Source organism: Leuresthes tenuis, unplaced genomic scaffold (genome assembly GCF_036924035.1).
Source record: "Leuresthes tenuis unplaced genomic scaffold, fLeuTen1.0.hap1 SCAF_4, whole genome shotgun sequence".
Classification (NCBI taxonomy): domain Eukaryota; kingdom Metazoa; phylum Chordata; class Actinopteri; order Atheriniformes; family Atherinopsidae; genus Leuresthes; species Leuresthes tenuis.
This window is the reverse complement of record NW_027325358.1, coordinates 6,742,972-6,767,692: the sequence shown is the minus strand read 5'-3', so window position 1 is coordinate 6,767,692 and position 24,721 is coordinate 6,742,972. Positions and strand designations below refer to the sequence as shown.

The window sequence follows — 24,721 nt, the reverse complement described above, 5'->3', positions numbered from 1 at the left end:
GAGACCCGTATCGCTGAAAATGAACTAATTTCACTGGTTGCTGCATCTTATGTGAAGAGCCCTGGTCATTATTTTATTTCCATTTGTTTTTATTGCAATTTTGAGTGTAGCAGAGTGACTTTTGCAGGGTCTGAGGAGACTTTGAGGTCATGCCCCCTGCAGTATTTAGGCCCTGACCAGTGTTTACATGGCAAAAATGTAAAATTAGACAATTTGTGCAAAAAGAGATGAGCTGTTAGGGTGTGATGAAGTTGCATTTTTGCTACCCTGTTATGCTCTCCAAATAAATATAAAGAAATACGTATTGCCCTGAGGTAAAAAGAAGTAAAAAAGAACTCCCAACAACACCAAAAAGGGGAATGATAAGAAAATAAATAAATAAACATTTCAGATAACAGAAATCCAAAGGACACAGCTTGTAAGAGTAAATCATTTAGAAAAAGAATCACAGAACACAAAAAACTTTTCATTGTAATTGTCTTTGCTTTTTTTGCTGTGTCGACAGTGCAAAGTTTTCTCTAATATTTCATGAAATTTAGTAGCTATAATTTGTTCTTCAGCCATCATGTCTTCAATACAAGATGATAAAGTTATTCAACTTGTTTAACCAGGGCTCCACTCAGAGGCAGCCCGGCCGCAGGACATCTTGTGCTGCCAAGAAGGAACGAGCTTCAGCAGAGCCAGCTTCGTTAGTTAACAGCTAGCCTAACTGCCTCAAACGGTGCAGCTTAAGTATTTGGTGAAAACTATTCGACGCTAAACAGCTTTACGTGACTTTGTGTTTTGAAGATACTTTGCTGTAAATGTAAAACTGTACTTAAAACTAGACGAATAAAAAATAGGCTTCGCATACTTTTTGTTAGCTTACCTCACGTGGAACTACATTTCCCATGAACAACCGCGACAAACGTGTTTTTATAGGAAGTGCCCCTGTCAGAGCATTAGTGTGTCATCCGGTTGGGGAGTGGAGGACTGAGAGCAGGCTTTGGGCTGCAAATACAGAGTTTATATCAATGCACATACGAAGACGACTCTGATGGCTGCAAACGGACGAAGCTGTGACTAAATGAAACTAACTAATTTTCAATAAGGTGAGAGGAGAGGTGGAGAATGGGGAAAGGAGCGGGCGGTGTTGCTTAGCCTGCCAGACCTTTAACAGAGAAATGCTAGCCTTTGAAAGGTAATGCAAAGCGTAGCCAAGGCTTCAGCAGCGCCATTGTGTATTTCTTCTGATAATGAATTGTTTATGGTGTCAAGTGTCATAAGATATTAATCGCTCTTGTAGGAGCGCACCTTAAACTAATCTGATTGTTGTTGTTGTTGTTTTGGACTCAAACAAACAGTCGTTGTCTGACTGCTCCCCTCCCCTCCCCTGTGTCTCTGTCAAGTCCACATGACAGAAAATTCTTTAAACCTGCCCCCTGGGTTTACACATTTACAGGCTGAAGCTTCAACTTGCACTCCTGGATAACCTTAAAGGGACTGTTCACCAGTTGGAAATACATATTTTCTCATTTACTTCTGTATTTTTGTAGATCCATATGATGTAATAAGCAAGTGTTGTTGCAAGACAGCCACTAACTTTATTAGCCATCCTTCTCCTGTGTTGTGGCCTTAAACATATTCTCTATTAAAGTTTTACAATACATCGAGTTAAATATACTTAGATAAATGTATATTTGCCAGTATTCTCAACTTTCTCTGAGCCCTTTGTTTATCATTCATACACAGAAAATAGCCTTTCAGATAGTTGCTTTTAGATATGAAAGTAAGGATTGCAAGATAGGATAGTTGTTCTTTTATGTAGGTTGAGTCCATTTTGACTGGCTAAAAGCTTCAGAGAAGAGGGAAAAGTGTGTGAAAACACAAAATGTATGTAATCGTTACAGGGAGCCTGCATAGTCTGTCGTCCCACCAGACCGGGGCCATGAATAAACAACCAAGCAAGGAGAGCCTTAAGGACAAGGTGAAGGGGATCTTTGGACTGGGAACGCCTCGGCCCCCGAGCAAGCAGAGTGACACTAAACCCTCAGAGTTCATCATAACGACTGACATCATCAAGGTGCGCAAAAGAGACTTTCTGAGCATTTGTTCACACACAATGCCCCAATTCCACTCTGACCCCTACAGACTCCCACTCTGTTGATTCCTGTGGGGGGTCGGCCACTTTCGGTGCTGTCCCAAACAGCAGATCAGTGCAGGGTCACTAACCACGCTCTTTGCACGTGCAGCACATATTTTGTGTCCAGATAGGAGGACGCTCTGTACACCTGCCTCAACAAGAAAATAACTTTTAATGAGGTTTTTTTTATAAAATTGTTGGCTGTGATTCATATTTAAAAATTTTATTGTACATGAGCATATATTCTTTGTATTATTTTACCCTCTAGGTCATTTCACGTGGCGATACCAATATTGATAATTAAAGCTGACATGTGGGAGCATTTATAACAGTATTAATTGTTGTTTACGTTGACAAAAGAATACAAATGAGGAGTCTTTCAGTAGGTCATGGCCAGCAGGATGAAGCTGGATTTCAGTTGCAGGAACCTTTTTTGGGTCTTTTAAGAGGTTCCTTCTTCTACCCCTCCATTTCAACCAAGAAACCAAAGGCTAACAGAGTTCTTGGGAAGAAATGTCATCCACAAAAACAACCTTGTTAGGGAAGCAGGACTTTTGAAATGACCTTAAAGCTGCTTGCAGCTCAGAGTATCTCTGATTGGTCGAGTATTCCCAGAGTTTTATTTCTGTCTTTAGGTGTCAGTCATCTCATGCTTAACCTCTGCAATAGCTCATAAAGTCGCTAAACTTTTAAGTTGTGCCGCTGGAATAGTTGCTACTGTTTGTAAACACGACATTCAAAGTCAGATATTCATGTCTGAGTCGGATGATGAGACAGTGCGGACTGTGACATGCAGTGGCCAAGTGAGCTGCAGCATGAATGAGCAGAGATGGCTCTGATTATAAGAAGAATGTTTCGAATAATTATTCTCTGACAGTTGCATGTTAATTCTCTTCTAAGGTACAATTAATAACATCCAGAATCCATCCATCCATGTATGTGACATTAACAGAGTTGGTTCAGCTGAAGTGGACTTCCAGGTTAGATGTGTTTGGTGCAGCTCTGATCACTGGAGCAGTGCCAACACACCTCAGCAGAATTGATTAGCCTAATTGACTCTGTACCTTAGACCTTGTTGGAAATGCAAAAGAGCCAGGGCTTGATTAATCTTTTTGCTCTTTTGAAAAAGCCCATTTAAATTCTGGGTGCTGTTGGTTAAAGTGCACCTTAATTCAATGCTTTTAGGTGATGACGTGAAGTTCCCAAAGCTTATCGTCGCTTTTATACTTGTCCCTTCATGAAAAGAGCTTTTTAAAGTTGAATGTGCGACTCCTTACAGAGTTACACTTGCCACAGAGTGGGTTAATGAAGGGGTCAGATTTGATTTGGGCCTAAAATGAAGTGCCTTTGCATTTTTTCTCCCATCATGTCTTGTGCTGTGTTCGGCCTTTTCATGTGTCTCAGGAGCTCCACCCCGACTGCGGTCTGAGCAGCCGTCTACGTATGATGAACCAGATCTGTGATCTTGCCAAAACAAAAAAATTTGAGGAGGTATGGGATTATTTCTGTAATTTATTAGTTTTTCCATGTGGTAAAATGTGCTTTTAATATCGGACTGTGCTGTTCAGCATGCAGTGGAGGCTGTATGGAAAGCTGTGGAGGACATGCTGACTCCAGAGCAGCCACCTGAGGCCAGACATGCCGTCCTGCAGCTTCTTAGGGCCATTATACAGGGACAGGTACAGACAAACATACACACTGAGCAGCACATACAATGTGTTGCTGTTATCTAACAAAGTGCTACTGTTCATGTGAAGGGCGAGCGGCTCGGCCCTCTGAGAGCTTACTTTTTCAAGGTGGTCAGAGACTATCAACCGTGCAACGAGGACCTCTCAGACAGACTGGAAGTGTTCAAGGCCTTAACGGAGAATGGGAAGGACATCACATACCTGGAGGAAGATATCGGTAAAATCTTCAAAAAGCATACAAAGCTCTGTGTGATTCAGAAATGTTAAGGAACATAAACAGCTTCACAACCAGGAGGAAGGCACTGCTGAAGTTATGACTTATCACATAAACTGATTAGTTTGATCATGTGGTCGCAGGTCGCTCTTTAGAGATAAACTTTGTTGATATTACATAACACTGCAGTTTGTTTCCTATGATTTCATCTTCATCTTTGCAGCTCTAATAGCTTGCACATGTCAAATATGAAACCTTACCACACCCAAGCTGAGTAAACCTTACATGAGCTACTTGTGCAGTGGTGTTTCTAGTTCTAAGTTCAATATTCACAGAAATGCTGCAACAATCATACATCAACCTTGATAAAGCTGACCGAGTGCTTTTGTCTCCACTTTATTATCTCTTCTCTCTAGCACGTTTTGTCCTCCTGTGGATGGAAATAGGTCTTACCTCCGACTTTCTCCATGTTCTTGTAAATCTGGTGAAGTTCAACAGCTGCTACCTGGACCAGAACGTTTCTGTCATGGTCCAGTAAGTTGTAGATATTTACACACATACACCGTTACCTTAATGCTAGTCTTATATTAATGAATAAAATCAGTGAATTTGCTGAATATGTTGCCTTCTAGGCTGTGCATTTAGCAGTAGCTGATAGCTGATCACATTTATCTTGTCAGTGATTGATGATTGCTCTGATAAGTCGCCCCTGTTTAAAAGTGATGCCGCCTCCTGCTGGCAAATATTTTTCCCTTAATTTAAGAGATGTACCTCTCCTCTCTCCTGCTTGCCATCTCTTCCTGTCAGATTATGTGCAGGCAACCATAAAGGGAGCAGACCCACTATCTCGTCTTTATCCCCACAGGCAGCGCAGGGGTCCGGTCACATAGTCTCTCCTGCTTAGAAAGCTTCCTTGCTGAGTGAAATGATCTGGAAGTTACTTCTCAGTTCTTTTTTCAGTTTGTAAGAAACACAGGAACCATCTTTTGTATTAGGAAAGAAGAAAAATTGTCCCAAAATTCTTTTAGTCTCCAACCTTGCTCCGATAGACTCATAGACTCATGCTAACTGGGAATTGAGAACTGATGAGTGTGAGTGGTCTGTGACAACATCTTTCACTTGTGCGTCTTTTTCTTTCCTTTTTTAATTGCCTACTTGATGTTGATGTAATGTTTTATGTTCTATGTTATTAGAACATGGGAAGGTGTTGATTTAAATGCATGCCTGGTGAGGTTTGCAGGGGATTTCACCCGTTTCTGATAGAACTTTTGCTCTTCGCAGGAAAATCTGTCTGCTGTGCAACCGAACAACTTCATCGACAGATATTGAGGTTTGTGTTCGTTTTTACATTTCCAAATGTTGCTGCTGCTGTTGTTATTTGGTTCTTGGCCATTACAGATGTCCAGGTGTTACCAGAACTTTCTATATTTTAATCACAGCCTGGTCTTGAGTTTTCAAATGTTCGTTTAAACAAAAGGTTAACAGCGTTTCTTTTTACACTTTTGAAGATCTAATGTTTTTGTATTGAAGTCCACACAACTAGAGGGCTGCATTGGGACTGGGTCTGTCAAATCTCGTGGGAGCGGGTGGTAGGAACTTTGCTGCGGGGGCAAAAAAAAACACTGCAGGATCGGGATGTAGCCTGGTGACAGGATGTCAATAAATGATGTGGAAAGGAAGTTCAAAGAAGGTCTTTACAGCACAAAGACAAACCAAGGCAAGTCTGACATTTGGAGAAGTTTCTCAATTGTCTGTGAGAAAGATGGAAACGAACTGGACTTTGCTAGTTGTAACAAATGTCCAAAAATACTAGTCTACAACTGAGGCAAATCCGGCACCTCTGGGTTGAGGCAACAAAAAATGTGTGGAAGTGTGCTGTCTCGACAATAGCCTATAAGATAAAGTGTTTTCTCCTGCGGGACGGGAGAAGACACAGAATCAATGCATTTCTATTGTGTGGGCATAAATTCTTAAAGTTTTGCGGGTGCTGGCGGGAGTGTTACACACACTTTACGGGCGGTAATGGTCAGACACCGCGGGGTGAAGAAAACGGTCCCTCGCAGGGCTCCACACACAACTTAAAATTCAGTGGTTCATAGTTATAAAGTATGCCTCACTTGGAGAGTCCTGTTTCATAGAGACAATGTTGCTTTATATTAAACAACACTTTAAAATGTGAAGAAACTGAAGAAAAAAAATCCTTTTTCATAATTTTCTGTGTTTTTACAGTGATGGTTTATGTACTTTCATCAGAATATTTAGCTTTTATTATAGTTTGCTTTGTGGTTAGTGATTACAGACTGATGGTGCAGCTTATATTTGTACTGATCTTTAATATCTCATCGACTTGGCGGGAAAAAAACAGAATTTAAGTCTGATATAAATTTAGATTTTTCTCTTAAAGCCATGCGGTTCTACTGTAAACAAACTCCAACACCCATTAGGTTTATGATTAACACGACTCAGTTTAGCTATTGTAATTTTGGATGTATGAATAATCTTCCCATTGTTTATTTACAGATCTATATTTAAAGTCTTTGGTTTAGTTGGTTTCTTAGACTGCCTGTCTTTGATGGTGATCTGCTGCCACATGTCGGTTATGTACAGGTGGCTTTGCAAGTCCTGGACGCAGTCGTGTGCTATAACTGCCTTCCGTCGGACTCCCTCACAGTGTTCATAATAACACTTTGTCGAACTGTGAACGTTAAGGAGTTTTGTGAATCCTGCTGGAAGGTGAGAAGAGAACACACACTTTCAGGGGGCTCATTTGAGGTGATTAGAGCTTCTTCTGGTCTTTTCTCATGTGTTGTTGTGCTGCTCTTTGTCTCCAGCTGATGAGGAAAGTTCTGGGCACTCACCTCGGCCACAGTGCTATTTACACCATGTGCCGCATCATGGAAGAGAGGTACAATTGCTTACGTTTAATATGTCTGAGTTATGGTACACTCATTAGCGTATTTTGCTGTGGATCTCTCGTTCATGCGTCTCTAACCCTTAAATCTCCACCAGGGTGTACATGGAGGATGCACCGCTGCTGAGAGGAGCAGTGTTCTTTGTTGGAATGGCACTGTGGGGTGCTCACAGACTTCCTGCCCTGAAAAACACACCAACTCTTGTTCTACCATCTTTCTACAAGGTAAAACACAAGTCCAGAGCCAATATTCAATTAAATTTTAATTAGCGAGTTCCTTACAACATTTACCACATTTTCCTAAATCAAGAGATTTTAAAGTTTTTTTTTTTTTTTTGTTTTTTTTTTATCCCAGTGTATTCGTCCAAAATCGGATCCATATTAAATTTTTCATTAAAATACTTGTTACACAGTTTAACTGGATCAGTTGTGCTGTCCATAGATTTAAGACAGAATTTTGATATTTACATTACAAAGGAAAAAAAAAAAAGACTACTTGATAGATCAAATGTGCAAAATTAGTGACTGTTTCTGTCTGACGTCTGCCACTTAGGCCATGTCATGTGCCAATGAGGTGGTGTCCTATGAAATCGTCCTCTCCATCACCAGACTGATCAAGAAGTATGGCAAAGAGCTGCAGGTGGTCACATGGGACATCCTGTTGGGCATCATAGAGCGACTCCTCCAGCAGATCCAGGTGCATGTATACACGGTACTCGTGTGCAAGCTCATAGGAAATAAAATAATTGTTTAACCAAGTTGTCTACCTTTTGTGTTGTCTCAGACAATAGGCAGTGCAGAGCTGAAGGCCATTGTCTATGAGCTGTTGACCACAGTAGAGGAGCTTTATGAGCAGAACGGTTACCATGGCTCCACAGAAAAGTTCTTCAGTCTGGTGGAAAAATGTGCCGACAAGAGACCTGTTAGTGCTTCTGATTATCGACGCCTCTGCATCTTTCTGTGTTGTCATCTAGTCTTCTTGCACACTGCAGCTTATTTTCTCATTATAATGTTGTGTTGGACAGGATGCATCAGTGCTGACCCTCATCTCGTACAGGGCGCAGTCCATCCAGCCTGCCAAGGACTGCTGGATTCAGAGCCTACACCGCCTCATGGAGAAATTCTTTAGGTAGGATTCCTACACATGGCCATTATCATGTTTTGGATCAGTGGGCAGGTGATGTATTTCCCTTTGGAACATTGATAACAGGGGTCCCATTTCAGCGGTGTCTTAATCACACCTGTCCTCGTTTTTTCTCTGAAAGGAACGAGAGTCGCAGTGTGATAAGGATCAAAGTGCTTCATATCCTGTCCTTCGTCCTTAGTACCAACAGACAGCTCTACGAGGTCAGTACACACACACACACACACGCACACGCACACACACAGAGTGTACAAATGAGATGCAGGTCTTTGGAAAAAAAAAAGCATCTCTTTCTAAATTGTACAGGCAGTTTGCTGTTTACTTGTGCACCAATATTCCCTTATTATCCCAATCAAGACCTTATTCTGATTAAAACACTGATTCTGTTTACTTTCACTCATAGAAAGTCATTTTTAGGAGAAGAAACAATTAAATTCTCATTTTAGACTTATATAAACCTTAATCGCACCACTATTTCAACCTGCTGGAGTTTTCACAGCATCTAACAACACACACTGTAGCCCTCAGAATTCCTAGGTTTGCGTTTTATGAAAAAACCTTAAGATAGTTAAGTTTAACAGCACAGTGGCTTATTTTGGGCTTGTTTTCATTGATTGGGTGGCTTGTTTCTCCCAGAAAATCTGGGGTCTGGTCTTACTGACAAAAAAAATGATCTCCTTTCATCATTTTCTGTACTCTTCTCCTTTGACTTTGATGGAAAATGTCACGGAGAAAGGTGTTAGCAGGAGGATTTACGACAAAAAAAAACCATGCTGCAATGACAATCTTCCTCAGTGATACTAAGCTGTGAATTATCTAATATATTTACGAAAGGGTGCTCACATGTTTCCTACACAAAAGAAAGAAGCACCAAAGCTCCCTTTCTTAGTATTTAGAGAATTCAAACAGCTCTTATCATGGCTGCTGCTTGGATACATGTTGGGCATTTCTCTCAGGGATCTTCCAAAACAAAAAAGACTATTAAAAAGCCTCTACCCATTCCACTTTGTATTTTTAAGGATTTTAATATAACTAAACTTTAGATGAGATTAAATGTGTATTTGATGTGTTGCTTGTACTTTGATCTCTGTTTAGATGTTGTTTACTTTGATATATATCTGATGAAGAATAATTTAATTAATTTATTTTTTTCCAGGATGAGCTGATTGAAATGGTTGTGATCCCTCAGCTCAGTGGGATAGCTGAAGACCGGGATCTGGCTGTCAGGAAACAGGCTACGCAGCTGCTGGTGGACCTTGCTGAGGGCTGCAACACGCATCATTTCACCAGCCTTCTGGACATCATTGAGAGGGTACAGATCTCATTGGAAACTTTACACAGTCATTTAGTTATCTCCAGTTCAGCTAAGTTTTCTTTTTAGGTGGCCAGTCGTTCTCTGGTGTGCTCTGGGTCCATGGAGATTTCTGAGAAAGACCCCACAGCAGAATCTCCCATGGAAGATGTCAGGACTGCTGTACTGGGACTGCTGGAAATCCTGCAGGTAGGCACATGTAGACAAGTCGCCTTTATCTATATTGCAAATGATTTAAGAAAGAAAAAAAAAAGTGTAAATTGGGTTTTCAGGTGGCCTAGAAAATGTTAGGGACACTCAGTGAATGAAGTTCAGAAGATATTCAATTATTTGTTTTTGGTGAGTCTGAACAACTCGAATATATTAGTTCTAGAAGTATATGACTGTTTTTCCCAAGTCACAACTTAATAAATACCTTAGGACAGAGCATCTATGTATTTAGTGTAGTCTGGACATGTTCTTTTGTCTAATAGAGTCCAATACACGAGCCAGCTGTGTGTGGGACTGACCTTTTTATCAGTTTTACATACTTTGGATGGCTGAAACTTCCATAACTTAATATACAGACAAAAATGTATTAATGACTCAATACATAAGATAACAGGATAATAAATTATACTAAAACAAATTAATTAATGCAGTAATAAATATACAGAATATTTCTTTAGTTTTTCCTAAACTTTATGTTAATGCCACTAATTATTTAATTTGTTTATTCTTAGATCTCTGAATGTATTTTTCTAAATTTTCCTTTGCATTTTCCTCTTTGTAATTTTGTTAATTAAATTACTGTACATCCCCCCTTTTATTTCCCTAAATGTCCTCATTTTATGTACACATTTCTGCTTATTTATGCAGATGATTGGGTGTGTCATGCTAACGGTAATATATACGGGGTGCAGGGAAAAAAAGTACAAAATACAAAGCGTAAATAAAGAAAACAAATGACAAAAGTATAATGAAACAAATCATTTGGAAGGATTAAATAAATCAAGCAATTATATACAGAAATTATACAGTTATACAAATATGGGGTTAGATCAATGAAAAAGAAACTGTAAAACTCCCAAATTAAGTAAATGAATAGAATTGAGCAATAAATGCCAAAGTAAATAAGTAGAAATAATAACATGAAATGCTATGAAATACAAAATAAAATAGAAAAAGTGATATATTTCACATTCTATGAATTTGTTACAGGATAAAACGTTGATTTATTAGCATTTATCATCAATTAAGCTTCATATGGAGGACGGGAACTTCTGTTTGTACTCGTCACTGTGTTGCAATGACAGAAATGTAAAACTGAGATGATCCAATGCATCGTTCATTAGGAGAAAGCTTTTTGTAAATCTGGTACAAGAGCGAGTTGGATAAAACTCTCATTTTCTCCCGACAGAGCAAACTGTACAGCCAACCAGCCGGCCATGCAAGTCGTGTATACGAGTTGCTTATCAGCCACCTGCAGCTGCATTATAAGAACAAATACTGTTCAGCTGTTGCCTCTGCCATTCGATTGCAGGTAAGACTAATCCATCTTATCCATTGTACTTGTAAATCTCTTGCTGCATTTCTAATCTCCTTGCTTGAAATTAGTTTGCTGTTCTTGTTAAATGAAACTCTCTTGTTCAGGTGTTTGGATTCTTCCTAATGATGCGTGCAGACTCGCTTCACCGTCTCGGGGTTCCCAACAAGGACGGAGCCATCAGATTCAGCCCTTACTGTTACTGTGACGCTGGGTGAGAACACACACATGTTGTATGTTTTCCCACAGACTCGCTGTGCCTGAGTCAGCTTGATAATATCAGGATCGTAAAACTGTTTTTATTTGTTTCAGGGAGCCAGAGAAGCGTGTTGGTGATAAGAAGCCGACAGGTTCTACGTCTCCTCCAGCTGGCAGTCCTGCTCCAGCTGCTGCTCCTCCAGCTGCAACAGCCTCAATACGCTCAGCCTATCTTCCCTACGCACCTGCCTTCAGCGTCCTACTGCAGTGCCTCAAGATGGTACACACAAACATTTATGCTATCACGCAACACGAGACTGCACACAGAGATGTTTATCAATATCATAAGGGCAGAGTGGAATTAAAGTCATGTAAAAATGTGTTTTTGAGTAAACTGGACAAGCAGAAACTGGATCATCTTCTCTGCAATGACAACACAGCAGCTCTGTTTTCATTAATTCATTTGTAGCCGTGTTCAATTGAATCATTTCAGAGCAACCCCCCCCCCTCCCCCTTCTTCCTCAGGGCCTGCTAGTTTTGAGGTTTGTTGCACTTAATAGCCCTTGTAGCATGTAATGCCTGTTGGAGCATGCTGTTAATAGCCTGAGAGTTAAGATGGAGTACAAATTTAATAGAAAAATACTTGACTGGCAGTTTTATTCTCAGTCTTTAGTCATGGGTTTGCTTTGTACTCAGTATTCACTTTGTGCCTTAACACAGATGGCATTGCATTTATCTTAATGCGCTTTGAGGCAGAATGCATGGTTGAATCATTAGTCCTTTTCACATAGCTTGTTCAGGTCATCTTCCTTGTGTCTCACCTTACTGCAACAGCATCGTTGTAGTAAGTTTGCAGCAGAAGGAGTCACAGAAATGAGTGTGTGGTTTTGAGGGGCCTGCAGTGAGGGACGTTCCACAGCAAGACAACCATTTTGATTGTCTGTTATTTGAAAGCACTCACTTGGATGGCATCTTGTCCGGCTCTATTTGGTTCAGCTTGGATGGGCAAAGATCACTGACAGCAGTGTAACAAGGTTATCTTTTGTGAAGAGGGGTAGTGACTGCAAGATCACAAATTTCTGTTGTCACTACTCCACCAACTGTACAGTTGGCATGAGGTTCCTCTCCTCGAACCAGGCTGTTGCTGTGGTCAAACAACTGCCTCTCCTGTCCAGATCCATTTATTTCAAAAGGTGTTGTATTTGCTCATAAGTTAAGTGGAATATTTTTTATTTCTAGCTAGTCATGGCACACTTCTCTGTTATTACACAGACTTTTTCCATTAAACATTAGGCCATCAGAACCCCTTACCAAGTGCATTTGTTTCGCTGCAATCTTTGAAGAGTTCTGTCATTGTTTATTCTTTCTTTTGTAGGAGACAGATTGGAAGGTGCTGAAGCTCGTTCTTGACAAGCTGCCCTGGATGCTGCAGTATAAAGTGCTGCTGCTCACGTCATTGTGCAGCTTAGATCAGCTCTGTTCCACGCTCTGTTGCATGGTATTACTGATTTATTCACGTAAACCTGTATTCTGAGGTGTGCAGAGTCAGATTTTCTCACGTTGGTCTGTTCTAATGTCTGTGTAGGTGACGGATCGCCTCATCTCAGAACGTTTGAAAAAGACGCCCGAGGGATTTTCCCGCACTGATGTCCAGTTGGCGGTTGTGCCCGTGCTAACGGCAATAACCTCCTATCACAAATACTTGGAACAGTCAAGACAGGTATGAATGATGAGCTCTAGAAATTAAACACCATCTGCGCAATTCATCGATATAAAGGATGTTATGAAAATCATTTAATGGGTTAACTGACAATCGACAGATGTTTAAAGCCATAAAGTTTGTTTGGCAAACAGCTATCCTGCACACACACAAATGGACATTAATTTCCTTTCTCCCCTGCAGAGGGAACTGGTTCAGTGCCTTGAGACTGGCCTCATTTACCGCTGTGCCAAGCAGTGTGTGGTGGCCCTTACAATGTGCACGGTGGAAATGCCTGACATCATGATCAAGCTCCTCCCCGCTCTCATTGTCAAGCTCACACACATTTCTGCTACTGTTGCCATGGCATCTCCTATGCTTGAGTTCCTCTCCAGTGAGTTCTCAAAGCTCATTTCACCTTTTCCAGTTGATTTAGTCAGTAAAAATTTTCCCTTTTGGAAACCAAATCTAAGTATTTGGCGTTATTAATTTTCTACTCTGTTTCATAGCTCTGGTGCGCCTGCCCCATCTGTATGCCAACTTTGTAGCTGAACAGTATGTTAGTGTGTTTGCCATCTCACTGCCCTACACAAACCCCTCTAAGTAAGTGCTCACGCATATGAACATGTGTAATCTTAGCTGCACAGACACTCTCTGACATGTATATTTGATCCATTCCCACTAGGTTCAACCAGTATATTGTGTCCCTGGCCCACCATGTGATCGCCATGTGGTTCATACGCTGCAGACTCCCCTTCCGGAAGGACTTTGTTCAGTACATCACAAAGGTGCAGCACTATAGATCACCAAAAATAGTTATCTGTAAATAGTTCTCAAATAGTTATAAAGTTATCTGCAATGATGCCTATTTTCTGCATTGATATCAATACCACATGTAGTTGGGTATATCTGCAATAGCGACAAAACAGCAATTGTAATCTGCATGCTGTGAATTATCTAGATTATTAATATTTTGTTATTGATTTTCAATTGGAAGCTGGCAGGGTCGAATCTGCATGAAGTCTGTTCTGTCTTAGACATTTGAGATCTCTCATGCAGCCCAATTTTGGGTCTGCATTCGATATATTGGAACAACCAAACTCGGTTTGCCTACTGCTAGTTTTTCTGCCCGAGCATTTTTAAAGCGAGACTCAGCAGAATCTTCCTTAAAAAGGCAACATATAGACCCTTTGATGGTGTATGGTGGTAAGCTGTTGATGGTTTATTTACCTGCACAGCTAGTTTTTCGCATCTTGCCTGGTTGAGTGTGCAAATGTGAGGTATAAAGAAAAGTAGTGTCTTCTCTGGTTTTATCTAAGCATCTGTGCCCCGATTCAGGCTTCATCCATAAATTATGGAACTCAGACATCAAATTCAACAGCCTTCAGCCCTTTTCGATGTCGTCTCTTACTCTCAGACTGCTGCACACCCTGATCTGACCTTTAATTGCATTCTACTTTTTGTCTCTACATTAACGTCTTTATGTGGTTCTTAAGGGTTTGCGTTCCAACGCCTTGCTACCATTCGACGATGGCCATGAGCAAAGCCCGTTTCGTGCACGAAGCACCAGCCTCAACGAAAGGCCCAAAAGGTAAAGGCACATATTCACATTAATAATGTGCAAACCTGCAGCACTGCACTCTGCCCATGAGGCTGTTGTTGTGTTAGAGGGTTGGTGGGGTTGCCAAGGTAACAGCGGACTCAGCATGACGTGTGATAGTTGCAGCAACTCCTCTCAGGTTGCCATGGTGATCATTTGTTCATTTTATTAATTTTTGATGATTTTCCCATTTTAAGATCTTCTTTTATTTCAGTTCATACGGCTCATCGACTTGATCGCATCATTATCATTCTTTTTTTGTGTTTTGTCCACCACTTGTTTCTTTGTAATAGATTCATAATAATGTCATTATGAAAGGACAACAGAGTCTGCGTCCTTCTGACACTCCTTGGCATCTGGGTGGTGATTATGTTAACAGTAAACACAGACAAATGTCTCTCACGTGGACGTGTAAGGATGCTTTTCTCAGTAAGGTGTTACTCTCTCTTGTTCACTTCCTAATTGGCCAGCTCAACTTAAGTGTATTTTTCAGACTAAACTCAGTTGTATCTTCACATCTTCTTAACTGTAGTTTTAGCTGTAAAATGAAAAAGAACAGATGTTTTGTTGGCCATTTCTTCCTGTTTGGGTCTTCCAGTGTGGTCAGAGATGTTCCGGAAACACTAGTTTGGATGAAGATTTTAACACACAGAAAACGAAATAAAATAATTAGGCGGCTTAGTTTTGATGTCCGAGTTAAACCGGCTTTTTTCCCCAGTGCATTGCATTCAACGACACCACTTCCCTATGTCTACTAATTCTTCTTTTGCTCAAAATTCCATTGTAGCATTTTGTCCAATCTTCTTATTTTGTTGTTTTAAAAAGTATCTTTTATTCACATACTTTCAAAAGTTAGTTCGGTCCCCATGTGCTTCCTTCTTAGATTTTGATAACTTCATGACACCTTTGCTGCTCTAGTAACAAAACTCACTCCCTATTGGACTCCATAATCCATAATGTCTTTGCTAATATTAGTTTCTACTGATCTTTCATATCAACTCACCTTCAGTCTTTCATATTGTGGTATCATCATCCTGGTGCCGCTCATTGTCCTCTGTGGGATTGGAGCTCAGCATGTCAGATTCCAAAATGAACATTTATAAGATGACTAAAAGAAAACTTTTCCTGGTTATGTTGCCAAGATTATTATTCTTATCAAACTTATATTAAACTATAAATGTGATGTTAGTATGTGATTTTTAGTATTTATCCCAGACTTGCTGTACTCCAACCTGCAGGTTTATTCCAGCATTTTTCAGTTTTTTTCTGTTGTTGTGTCAACTTCTTTATTATGTAAGGCCTGTGCTGAGTCCATCCCTACTACTATACTTGTGTTGTAATAGTTGTTGCCTTCACTTTAAACCTGCTGTGTGAAATGATGTTCATTTTGTTGCTCTCCTGAATATTTTGTGTTTTCCTTTGAGTAGCAGAGGCTGTTTTACCCTCTGCTTGTAGCTTGTCTGTTTTTGGTTTAGTGAATGTTTACCCTTTTTCTTTTAAAAGAACTCCTCTTTTCTTTCTCCACTCTCCTGTAATCTGATTTCATGATGTTCACTGCTGTTAATTTTCACCTTCTTTTGTTTTTTCTTCATTTGACCCCCTCCGCTGCCTCCTGCGATTTGGTGCTGCGTTGTGGTTGTGGTTTTTGGGGGTGGTTGTGTCATCCTGGATCCTTCCCATATTGCTCCCGACTCCTTCCTCATGTGACACCTGCCCTTTCACCTTTGTACTATGTATCCTCCTACCCCTGAATGGTGTATGTCCCTGATCACCTGCTCATGTTGCTTTGGTGCTCGGGTGATGATTCCTACTGTCTCCTGATATACTTTGAAACCACTTTCCCCTTCACTCCCAAACCACTGCCACACTCATGATGACCCATTCCCTTACTGCCCAACGCAACCATAATATCTACCCTGGCCCGCTGCCCTCGCTCTTTGCCATGGATACTCCTCATCGCCCAGTCTGCGGGCAGCAAAAGTGGCAAAGGCAGCAGCAGCTGTAGCCAATAGCAGCAGCTCTCCAGTTAAAGAGCTGAGGGACCTTTCAGCCATGGACGCTTTCCGCTCCCGCAGCATCAGCGTCTCCGAACACGCGGTCCGCAGGTTAGAGAAGAACCTCCCGGGTAACAAAACAAAAACATATAACAACGTAAACACTTGTTGCTTCCTCCATGGGATGGTTGATGGGGTGTAGGGTCATTGTCATGCGGGTCCGTTGGTGGGGTGTTGGGGAGGTTTGTTGCCAGGAACACCTGGAGTGGGTGGTGCATGCTGGAGGAAGGTGTGTGTCAACTTTTTTTGATTAGTTTTCGGCTGTGGTCGTACTTGGGCTGTGTTAGATTTAGTTTTTATGATTTGCTTTTGCATGCAGTGTTTGTAGAAGATGCTGGAAAACATCTCGGTCCATGTTGATGTTTTGCTCTAACAGATCTCGCTTTTGATTTACTGTGTTTTTTTTTTTTTGTCTGTGCTTTGACTCTTGTTTTTATTTTGCTGGGTGTATTGCCGACTGGTTTTGATTGGCCTAACAAAAAATGAATGCCAGGAGGGACTGGTGCCAAGCATGTGTGTCTTCAAAAATGATGGGATCTTATTTTCTTCTCTGACAACAACTGCAACCAGCAACTTTGGCTCCCTCCCCCTGAGGGGGCTGGGCACTTCTGCTTCCCCGGCCAGTGACGGGCACAAAAGCTACACAACAGCCTTGTTTGCTTGCTTGACATCTTCTTGGTTTTGTTTGGCTCCACTCAAACATCCACTGTGCTACTATGACCATGGCAATCTCCTAGTGTGGGAAGTTAGGGGTAACTGATCTGAGGTGAACTTTTGACAAGTTTAATCAACAAGTCATCCACATCGCCACACGCACATCCTCACAAACACTGTCTGCCTCACTTATTTTATGCTTATGTCTGCTTTGCTGAATTGCTTGAGTTTGTAACAGAAGTAGATCAAACACTGCAGTTGTCGGATGTGGCTGCAGTGCTGCTGCACTGGATGTCACACCTCTGCTGTTCAGTAGATGGCAGCAAAAGCTTTGACGTAGGAAATTTCAAAGTCAAACACAAGGCTGTATGTAATTAAACAACTGCAGTGTAGATCTGTTTAAACTGCTTCAACTGCTACGTGGCTGCAAATCTTTTTTCAATCAGGGATAGACAGTTGGTTATGTGTGAGACTGTTAAACTTTAGATACGATTCCATCCCAAACAACATGACCATGCTTCAATCTTTCAGACTTTACGGGGACATTTTTAAACAGAAGTCCTCCATTGCAGATAAGCCATAAACACCCGGCTTCATTCGGTTTTAAAGGGTTTGAATTGAAGGGTTTCGGTGAAAAGAAGTGCAACGTGAATGCATCAACAAAGCATGAATGCACCCTGTTCCAGTCTTGAGTATTTCATGGTCATGTTTTTTGGCGAATGTATCCACGAGATATTGAACTGAAAAACGAATTGTTTGATACGAGGAAAGGTGAGTGTAAGATGTGTTGAATTGTTGTTTATTTGCATTCAAGGACTTGGTCTGAGTGTGAGGTTTTATCTTGCCCCACCCAAAAGCTCTAACAAATCTCCACAAGAATATTAAAAGTCTCCTTTTGTGCATAAACTTTCATGACTTTAATTTTATGATAATTATGGTTGTGGTCCTGTCGGTATAGCCCTTCCCAAACCATTGTGTATGTTTAAAACAATACATGTTATTATATAGAATAGTTGCAGGACTGAGACAAATAAAGCTAGAACAGTTAATAGTGACAGGTACTCTAAATTTATTTTGGCCTAAATCACTTGCAGGCAAGTTTGTTTTTATATTTGTAGCTTAAATTCTTTTTTCCTCGTGGTTTGGCTATGCCCTGAAAACTCCTTACTGGGCTGAAGAGAGACATCTCAGTTGGGCTGGACTGTTGTTTCAAATTGCTCATTACGAGCAGCAAGCCAGGCTTTCAGTGCTCGTCCAGTGTCTCTCGAGGGTTGAGTGAGACGGAGGCTAACTTCTGTACATGTGCTCTCAACCTGCTTTATTTGAAGAGCACACAGCAACAATTCTCATGAATACAAAGAGGCCCTGCTCACTTTAGCAGTGAACACTAATGAAGAGAATTGACTTCCGTGGAGACCGTGTAGTTGAATAATTTCACTCACGCATTGCCTCCACCTGCTGGTTTTTAAAAGATGTTAAAAAAACAGCTCCCCTCAGAATCCAAAACATATTTGCATTTGGGGAGAGAAACGGGGGAAATATCGCACCTCTGAGGCCACTTAGACCACGTCCCAGCTCATGTCTGTTTTGGTGTGCTTGAGAAAATGTAATGATTATATAGTGAATTCATACCTGCAGATGCATGCTTACATGTGAATGCCTGTCTTGCATGAGACATCGGCACATACCTGTGCATTGGTTTGTTGTCATTACTTAGTTTTAATGAAAAGAGCTTGCATGTCTATGTGCACTGATTGTATTGTCATGACGAAGCGTGCCCTCCTCCTTCTCCTGTACACCCTCTGCTGTTGTTTATCGATCTCTCCTTTTCCTCGTCTGTAGGATGCACACCTCAACCACTACCTGCAGTCTGGGCTCTGCAGATGAAAATGCAGTGACTCAGGCAGACGAGGGGCTCAAGACCGTCCACCTGGAGCTCACAGAGACTTGTCTGGACATGATGGCCCGATATGTGTTTTCCAACTTCTCTGCACTGCCCAAGAGGTCAGCGATGACCTTTTAATCCTAGATTTAATTGTGTTATTTCTCTTTTTTGGGGACAGTAAAGAGAACCTGTGGTGATGATGATGTTGGTCTTTTTAGGTCTCCCATCGCAGAGTTTCTTTTGGCTGGAGGTCGCAGTATGACGTGGTTGGTGGGCAACAAGCTAGTGACCATAACAACTAGTGGAGGCGTCAGAACACAAGCGCTGCTGGGCCTGGACATGTCTGAACGTCTGGGAGGAGGAGGAGAAATGACCAGGTTACACAAGCTTGCACACGCAGCAACAAAATGATTTCTTTCACTCAATGAGGCTACTCTCTCACAGCTACTCTGTCTGAGGTTTCCTTGATTTTCATTTAGTTTTTCCCCTTTGACGGCTTTCCCAGTAGCCAAAACATATAAAACCATTATGCAGATCATTATGAATACGTTTGAAGGCATATGAAACAACATTGAAATGAAAAGGATATGTCCTTCTTTTTTTATGTTTCTGAAGGTGTTTTAGGTGTTTAAATCATGAAGCTCCTGGAAGTGAATATTTGTCATTTGTAAAATTTTCTTTAATAGTTTTTCCAGACAAAGAATGAAAACTCTGACTGCATCTAGCACCACCCATGAGGTTGACATTTGAGTTTAGAATAAAGTATTTTGACCTTCACTGAATTCATTACAATGACATAATAACCCCAGCAGCAAACTTTTCATCGATCTCTTGACTTTAAAAACTTATTTTTTTTATTAAACAGTACATTTTATCAGCACCATTTATTTACAAGCAAAAAAACGGCAAAACTAGTGACTTCGAGCTCTAGCGATATGAAAGGTGAGGTATCTAATTCACAAACAACACAAAGGGTGCAGCTTCTGCACCATCAGAAGCTGCTCCCCAAGTTAAGGCATAGCCATTGCTAAGGCATCAAGAGCAGCAATTCAGTATCTGTCCAAAAGCCTTCCATACTGATTTGACCTCCTGCTGTGACAGCATTGATGGCAAACTTCTGTTTCTAGGTCATCATGGCTGTAAAGCTTTCTAGATATTGTGTGCAGAAGTGCCACCATTTACCATAGACCCGACAATCTCATGATAAATGTCACAACCAGGAGAATAAAGCTTTCTCTCAGTGCTTTCCAGCTCCTTATCTCGCTGTATTCAATGCTGTCTTCACCTCCTCAACCCGGATCGGGTCAGCCAATATGTGCAATTTCATCTGGATAATCCTGATTGGGACAGCAAGGTTCAGAGGGATTTGGTGAGGAGAGAAGCAGTTAATGCTCTTTGCGACAAAGGCTTTAAAGCTCATCTGTCAGATTCTCAAACCATCTACAGTAAAAAATGAGGGACAGCAGTGATTTGAATAAATAAGAAATGAATAACTCTTCATGGAGAACATGCAGGGATTCTCCAGCCTGGATTTAATCTTTGCATGTGAACACCTGAGCCTGTTGTTGCTTCATCAGCCCAAGCTAGTTTGTATAACTTTCCCATTCAGAGCCAGAAATTAGTCCAAACAAAGTCATGAATACATTTCTAATTTAGACGCATATTAACACCTAATCACAAATATTTGTAATCACTTCCTGCAGGTCCGATCCATCGCTACACACCCGAATGACCAAAGAGGCTCCGGCCAAACTCGAGTCGCAGTCAAGCCAGCAGCACAACAGAGCCACGCGCATACGTGTCCGCTCCATGTCAGGTAATAACTGCACAGGTGTTTGTTGGGTAATTGTCAGCCTCAGGACTCTTGATATGAGATGGCGTTTATCCTCTTTGAAGACATGTTGTCATTTGCTTCCGGTGTTACCTCCTCACTGGGATTATTACTCCTGTCTGCACCTGAATTATTACTCCGGTCTGCACCTGATACATGTCATGTTAATAAAGATTTGTGGCATTGCTTATTCTTTTATCCAGTGCTGAGTTATTACACATAATTAGGGAAATGATGGTGGATCTGCATGTTCTAACTAGACCTCGCTGCGTATTTTCTGCAAATATTTTTTGCATGATGTCGTCTTTTTGTGACTGTGTCGGTCCACCTGAATGCATTTCTCTGCTCATTATATTTTTATTTCTTATTTTTTATAAAAGGGTAAGTATCCTTTCAGAGGAACCTTCTGGTTATATTTTGATGTGACGAATGTGAGTAGAGTGTATGAATTAGAACTATGACAACCTTCCCTTTTATCCTAGGTGGGCACGCTCTTCGTGCCGGTCCCGCTCAGAGTCTCAGTCCTCTGGTGTCCCCCTCTGAGGGAGAAATAGCCACTCCTCTTTCTCCCCCCTCGGGTCCCAACCTGGATAGTGTTGGTCCGCCCTCGTCCACCTCTGCCAACCCACCTGCTCCACCTCCCCTGAAAGACAACCCCAGCCTGGCTGAGTTTGTCCCGATCCTCACACAAGGCTGGGCAGAGATCTTCATTCGGAGACCGTCAGGTTTGTCACCAAAAAACGAACGTTACCTCCACAGGGATGTTAGCAAGTCTATTATTGCAACTTTAATAGTACAAAACAGAACCACTTCAGTGGGGAAAAAAAGCAATAAATCAGACAATTTTCTAAACGTGTACTTTTTTTCAACCATTTTGAAATTACCGGTAAACACAGTACTTATTTCTTTTATATTTCAGTGCAATTTCAAATCGCCTGTCCATTTTAGTTATTTTGTGGGTAATGGAGGGACACTTTTTTTGTATTTTACTGTAGATTCTGTTTTTAAATCGAAGAAACAAACTCAACAAAGGTGACACTGAACACGCTTGTCACGGCAGAAGCTTCTGCTGCATCTTTATGCACAATCTGTGACTATTTTCCATTATCTCTTATATATTTTAGCCTTAACTGGTATTACATCAGGTTTTGATACAGTCCTGATAGCACTAACTGATGACTGAAAGAACATATTAAAATTTGACAAAACTATATGATTGTTTTCTTTTGTCTGTCAATAAAGGTAACACCAGTTGGCTGATGTGTTTGGAGAATCCGCCCAGCCCCTTTTCCTCTGAGCTCGGCAACATGCCGCTGCAGGAGCTCTCCACTGTTCTGATGGCGATGGAGGGAGTGAAGGAGCCTCCTGCTCAGACAGCCAGCGCTCCGGCCAGCACAGCTGCTCCGGCACCCACCTCTTTCTCTGAACCCCTAACTCAAACACACAGCAGTGTTGGAGGGAAGGCACACCTTATTCAGCGCTCCAACACTGGTGAGTAACGGTCTGAGGAGTGTAAGCAAAGAAATGAATAAAATGGTTCACATTCACAGGCGAGTTATGTGCCCCAGAAGCTTAAAAGTTGTTATTTTACCCATAAAGTAAATGCAACAACACATCCACAGAAGTGAGCCACAGAATACAGAAATGTGTGATTATTAGGATTTTATAAATGGGTTTATTATGACGCATTAGCTTCAGACTAGCAACTAGCCAGTAAACTGTGCTGCCTTCATCACGGGAGTGTATCTTCTCTGGAAGTCAGAATTTGCAGACCTTAAATTGTCTTCTGAAACTATAGAATAATGAGGACGTGAAGCTGAAATGCGACAGCCAACTGAGAGAGCCGACGTTTTAGGAGTATCTACAGTCAGGGGACGCTCTATAGATTAATTTTGTGCAGAGCTGCAGTGAGGAGTTCAGGGTCACTGTCATAAATCACATTTTTCACCTGGTACTTACAAACTGTTATCAGAGACAGCTCATATTAGCAGAAACACCAATACGGTGCTGCGCCTGCAGGTTTCCCCGCTGGCTTTAGTCTACAGCTGGAAGGTGACCCAACTGTATAATATCTGCTGTTTGTGTTTGGGATTTCACATCTAAGCAGTTTGTTTTGTGTAAAATGAACTCCGCTCTGTATACAGCGCGTTTCTTTTTGATCTGAGATCTGTCAGTCAGTGTGGATGCAGGTACACTCCCAGCTTCTATGAGCTGAGAACACTGTTCATTTTCCTGGGATTTTTCTTTTTTTTTTTTTTTCTTTTGATGATTGTTTCAATCATTAAATTTTGACCGGGTGGTTAACAACCTATTTGTCTGTGATGTGATGAACTCAGAATGTAGATTTATTACTGCTTTAGCCAGAGTTTAAACCATCGAGCGTGAAAGTGAAATCTGTCGAGCATGCAACCATCTGTCTGCCTCTCTGTCTGTTTTTGGTCCCTTTAGTGCATTTGGCTAAATGCCTGTAAATAATGTCTTATCTATACTCAGATCAGTGACTGGTAGATGCTCTGAAAAGCTGTTGCTTATGAATAATTTCCCCCAGAAGCTTAATTTTCAGTGCTACTCATTGTTCTGTGCTTTTTTTCATTCTGTCTCTTCTTCTGGGGCCCCATTTCCTTTATTTACTCATCGTCACATATTTTATTTACGCCATCCTATCATGTCCTTTCCACACTCTTTCTTTCAACATTTAAAATTTTTTGCCTTTGAGATTTATTCCATTGTTCCCTGGATTCCTTTCATGTATCTTCATCATCACTGCCATGCTGGTTTGTGATTGGCTGCGATGTGTTATGTGGCTTCATGTTCCACCAACCTGTCCTCTGGCATCATGCCTGCAGTTGGCGGCTCTCTGTCGTCTCTGGGTCTGGGCTGTGCCCCCCCAGGCCCCCCAGCCCCTGGCAGGTTGCACAGGAGCATTTCCTGGGCAGGTACCGTCCACCACATGTGTGAACCTACACCTTCCCCTCCATGAAACTCCTGGTGTAGTATATTTCTTCTCACTTGTGCAAAGCAGCGGTCTCCAGGCACAATGTAGAGGTGGCTTCATTAGAGCGGTGCTGGAAACTTAGCATATTTCTGCATAAATATGCCCTGAAGCAAATCAGATTTTCAAACATTCAAACATGTGAACCTTTGAGATAAGCAGTTAAGAAGGTGAAAATATGGCTTGATGTTTTCAGTCAATGGGAGGATAATAAAGTGGAGGTGGGCATCCTGATATATTTAAAGAGCAATAATCTGTTAACTTCTGGTCCTTGCAACATGTTTGTGGAAGTGTGTCACGGCAGAAAAAAGGAGGGCTATGAGTACGTCAGAAGGCTGCTAATCAGGACTGAAAAGCTTACAAAAACATCTCCACAGTCATACAGATTGGGCACAAACAAAAGAAAGGACTTAGGACTTGTGTTAAAATCATATTTATGCAGGAATATTAATATTTTTAATGGGTCATGGAAATTGGAAATGTTGGTAAATGATCTCTCTGACAATTAAAAGAAAGTGATCGAAGACTGAAATCTATTCCCTGTCCCTATTATCCTTAAGTAACCAGAGGGAACCAACCAGCCTGGCTGAATCCAAATGTAAAGAATCCATCAGCATCTCCAAAGCAGAGGAAAGTTATTATGTCTGGTTAGATGCTAGGCTCAGCTAATGCTAACTGTCTCGAGCTGCAGCTTCATAACACGAGGAGTGACTTTCTGAAGCTCTGTCATCACTGAGAGGTGGCGACGCAATCTGCACAGACTCCCGTTCTTATGATGAGCTACCGGCAGTAGCTTCGTGCTCCACGAACAGATATGAGAGTGGAATTAGTTTCCTCCTCATCTAACATTAAAAAAAAAAGCACAAACACCAAAATATCAAATATCAAACCA

The 24,721-nt window shown here is 41.3% G+C and overlaps 1 protein-coding gene across 4 annotated transcripts in view; it reads left to right on the top strand.

The window, feature by feature from the left end:
- Positions 1-24,721, top strand: part of tsc2 (TSC complex subunit 2) — a 31,694-nt gene that overhangs the window by 1,051 nt on the left and 5,922 nt on the right. Inside the window, exons 1-32 of one of the 4 annotated variants that reach the window (XM_072384285.1) lie at positions 928-1,091; positions 1,890-2,062; positions 3,527-3,613; positions 3,691-3,801; positions 3,880-4,027; positions 4,441-4,558; positions 5,306-5,354; positions 6,632-6,757; positions 6,856-6,929; positions 7,034-7,160; positions 7,489-7,632; positions 7,720-7,857; positions 7,961-8,064; positions 8,201-8,282; positions 9,236-9,391; positions 9,461-9,580; positions 10,791-10,913; positions 11,024-11,130; positions 11,229-11,394; positions 12,490-12,612; positions 12,700-12,834; positions 13,018-13,207; positions 13,323-13,416; positions 13,499-13,601; positions 14,310-14,404; positions 16,378-16,518; positions 18,964-19,125; positions 19,225-19,383; positions 20,710-20,822; positions 21,320-21,562; positions 22,080-22,328; positions 23,684-23,773. In XM_072384285.1, the coding sequence (XP_072240386.1) occupies positions 1,928-2,062; positions 3,527-3,613; positions 3,691-3,801; positions 3,880-4,027; positions 4,441-4,558; positions 5,306-5,354; positions 6,632-6,757; positions 6,856-6,929; positions 7,034-7,160; positions 7,489-7,632; positions 7,720-7,857; positions 7,961-8,064; positions 8,201-8,282; positions 9,236-9,391; positions 9,461-9,580; positions 10,791-10,913; positions 11,024-11,130; positions 11,229-11,394; positions 12,490-12,612; positions 12,700-12,834; positions 13,018-13,207; positions 13,323-13,416; positions 13,499-13,601; positions 14,310-14,404; positions 16,378-16,518; positions 18,964-19,125; positions 19,225-19,383; positions 20,710-20,822; positions 21,320-21,562; positions 22,080-22,328; positions 23,684-23,773 (4,012 nt within the window). In that variant the 5' untranslated portion in view covers positions 928-1,091; positions 1,890-1,927. Of the gene's footprint in view, positions 1-927; positions 1,092-1,889; positions 2,063-3,526; positions 3,614-3,690; positions 3,802-3,879; positions 4,028-4,440; positions 4,559-5,305; positions 5,355-6,631; positions 6,758-6,855; positions 6,930-7,033; positions 7,161-7,488; positions 7,633-7,719; positions 7,858-7,960; positions 8,065-8,200; positions 8,283-9,235; positions 9,392-9,460; positions 9,581-10,790; positions 10,914-11,023; positions 11,131-11,228; positions 11,395-12,489; positions 12,613-12,699; positions 12,835-13,017; positions 13,208-13,322; positions 13,417-13,498; positions 13,602-14,309; positions 14,405-16,377; positions 16,519-18,963; positions 19,126-19,224; positions 19,384-20,709; positions 20,823-21,319; positions 21,563-22,079; positions 22,329-23,683; positions 23,774-24,721 lie in introns of those variants that run through there. The other 3 variants (XM_072384282.1, XM_072384284.1, XM_072384283.1) reach the window with 3 other exon arrangements.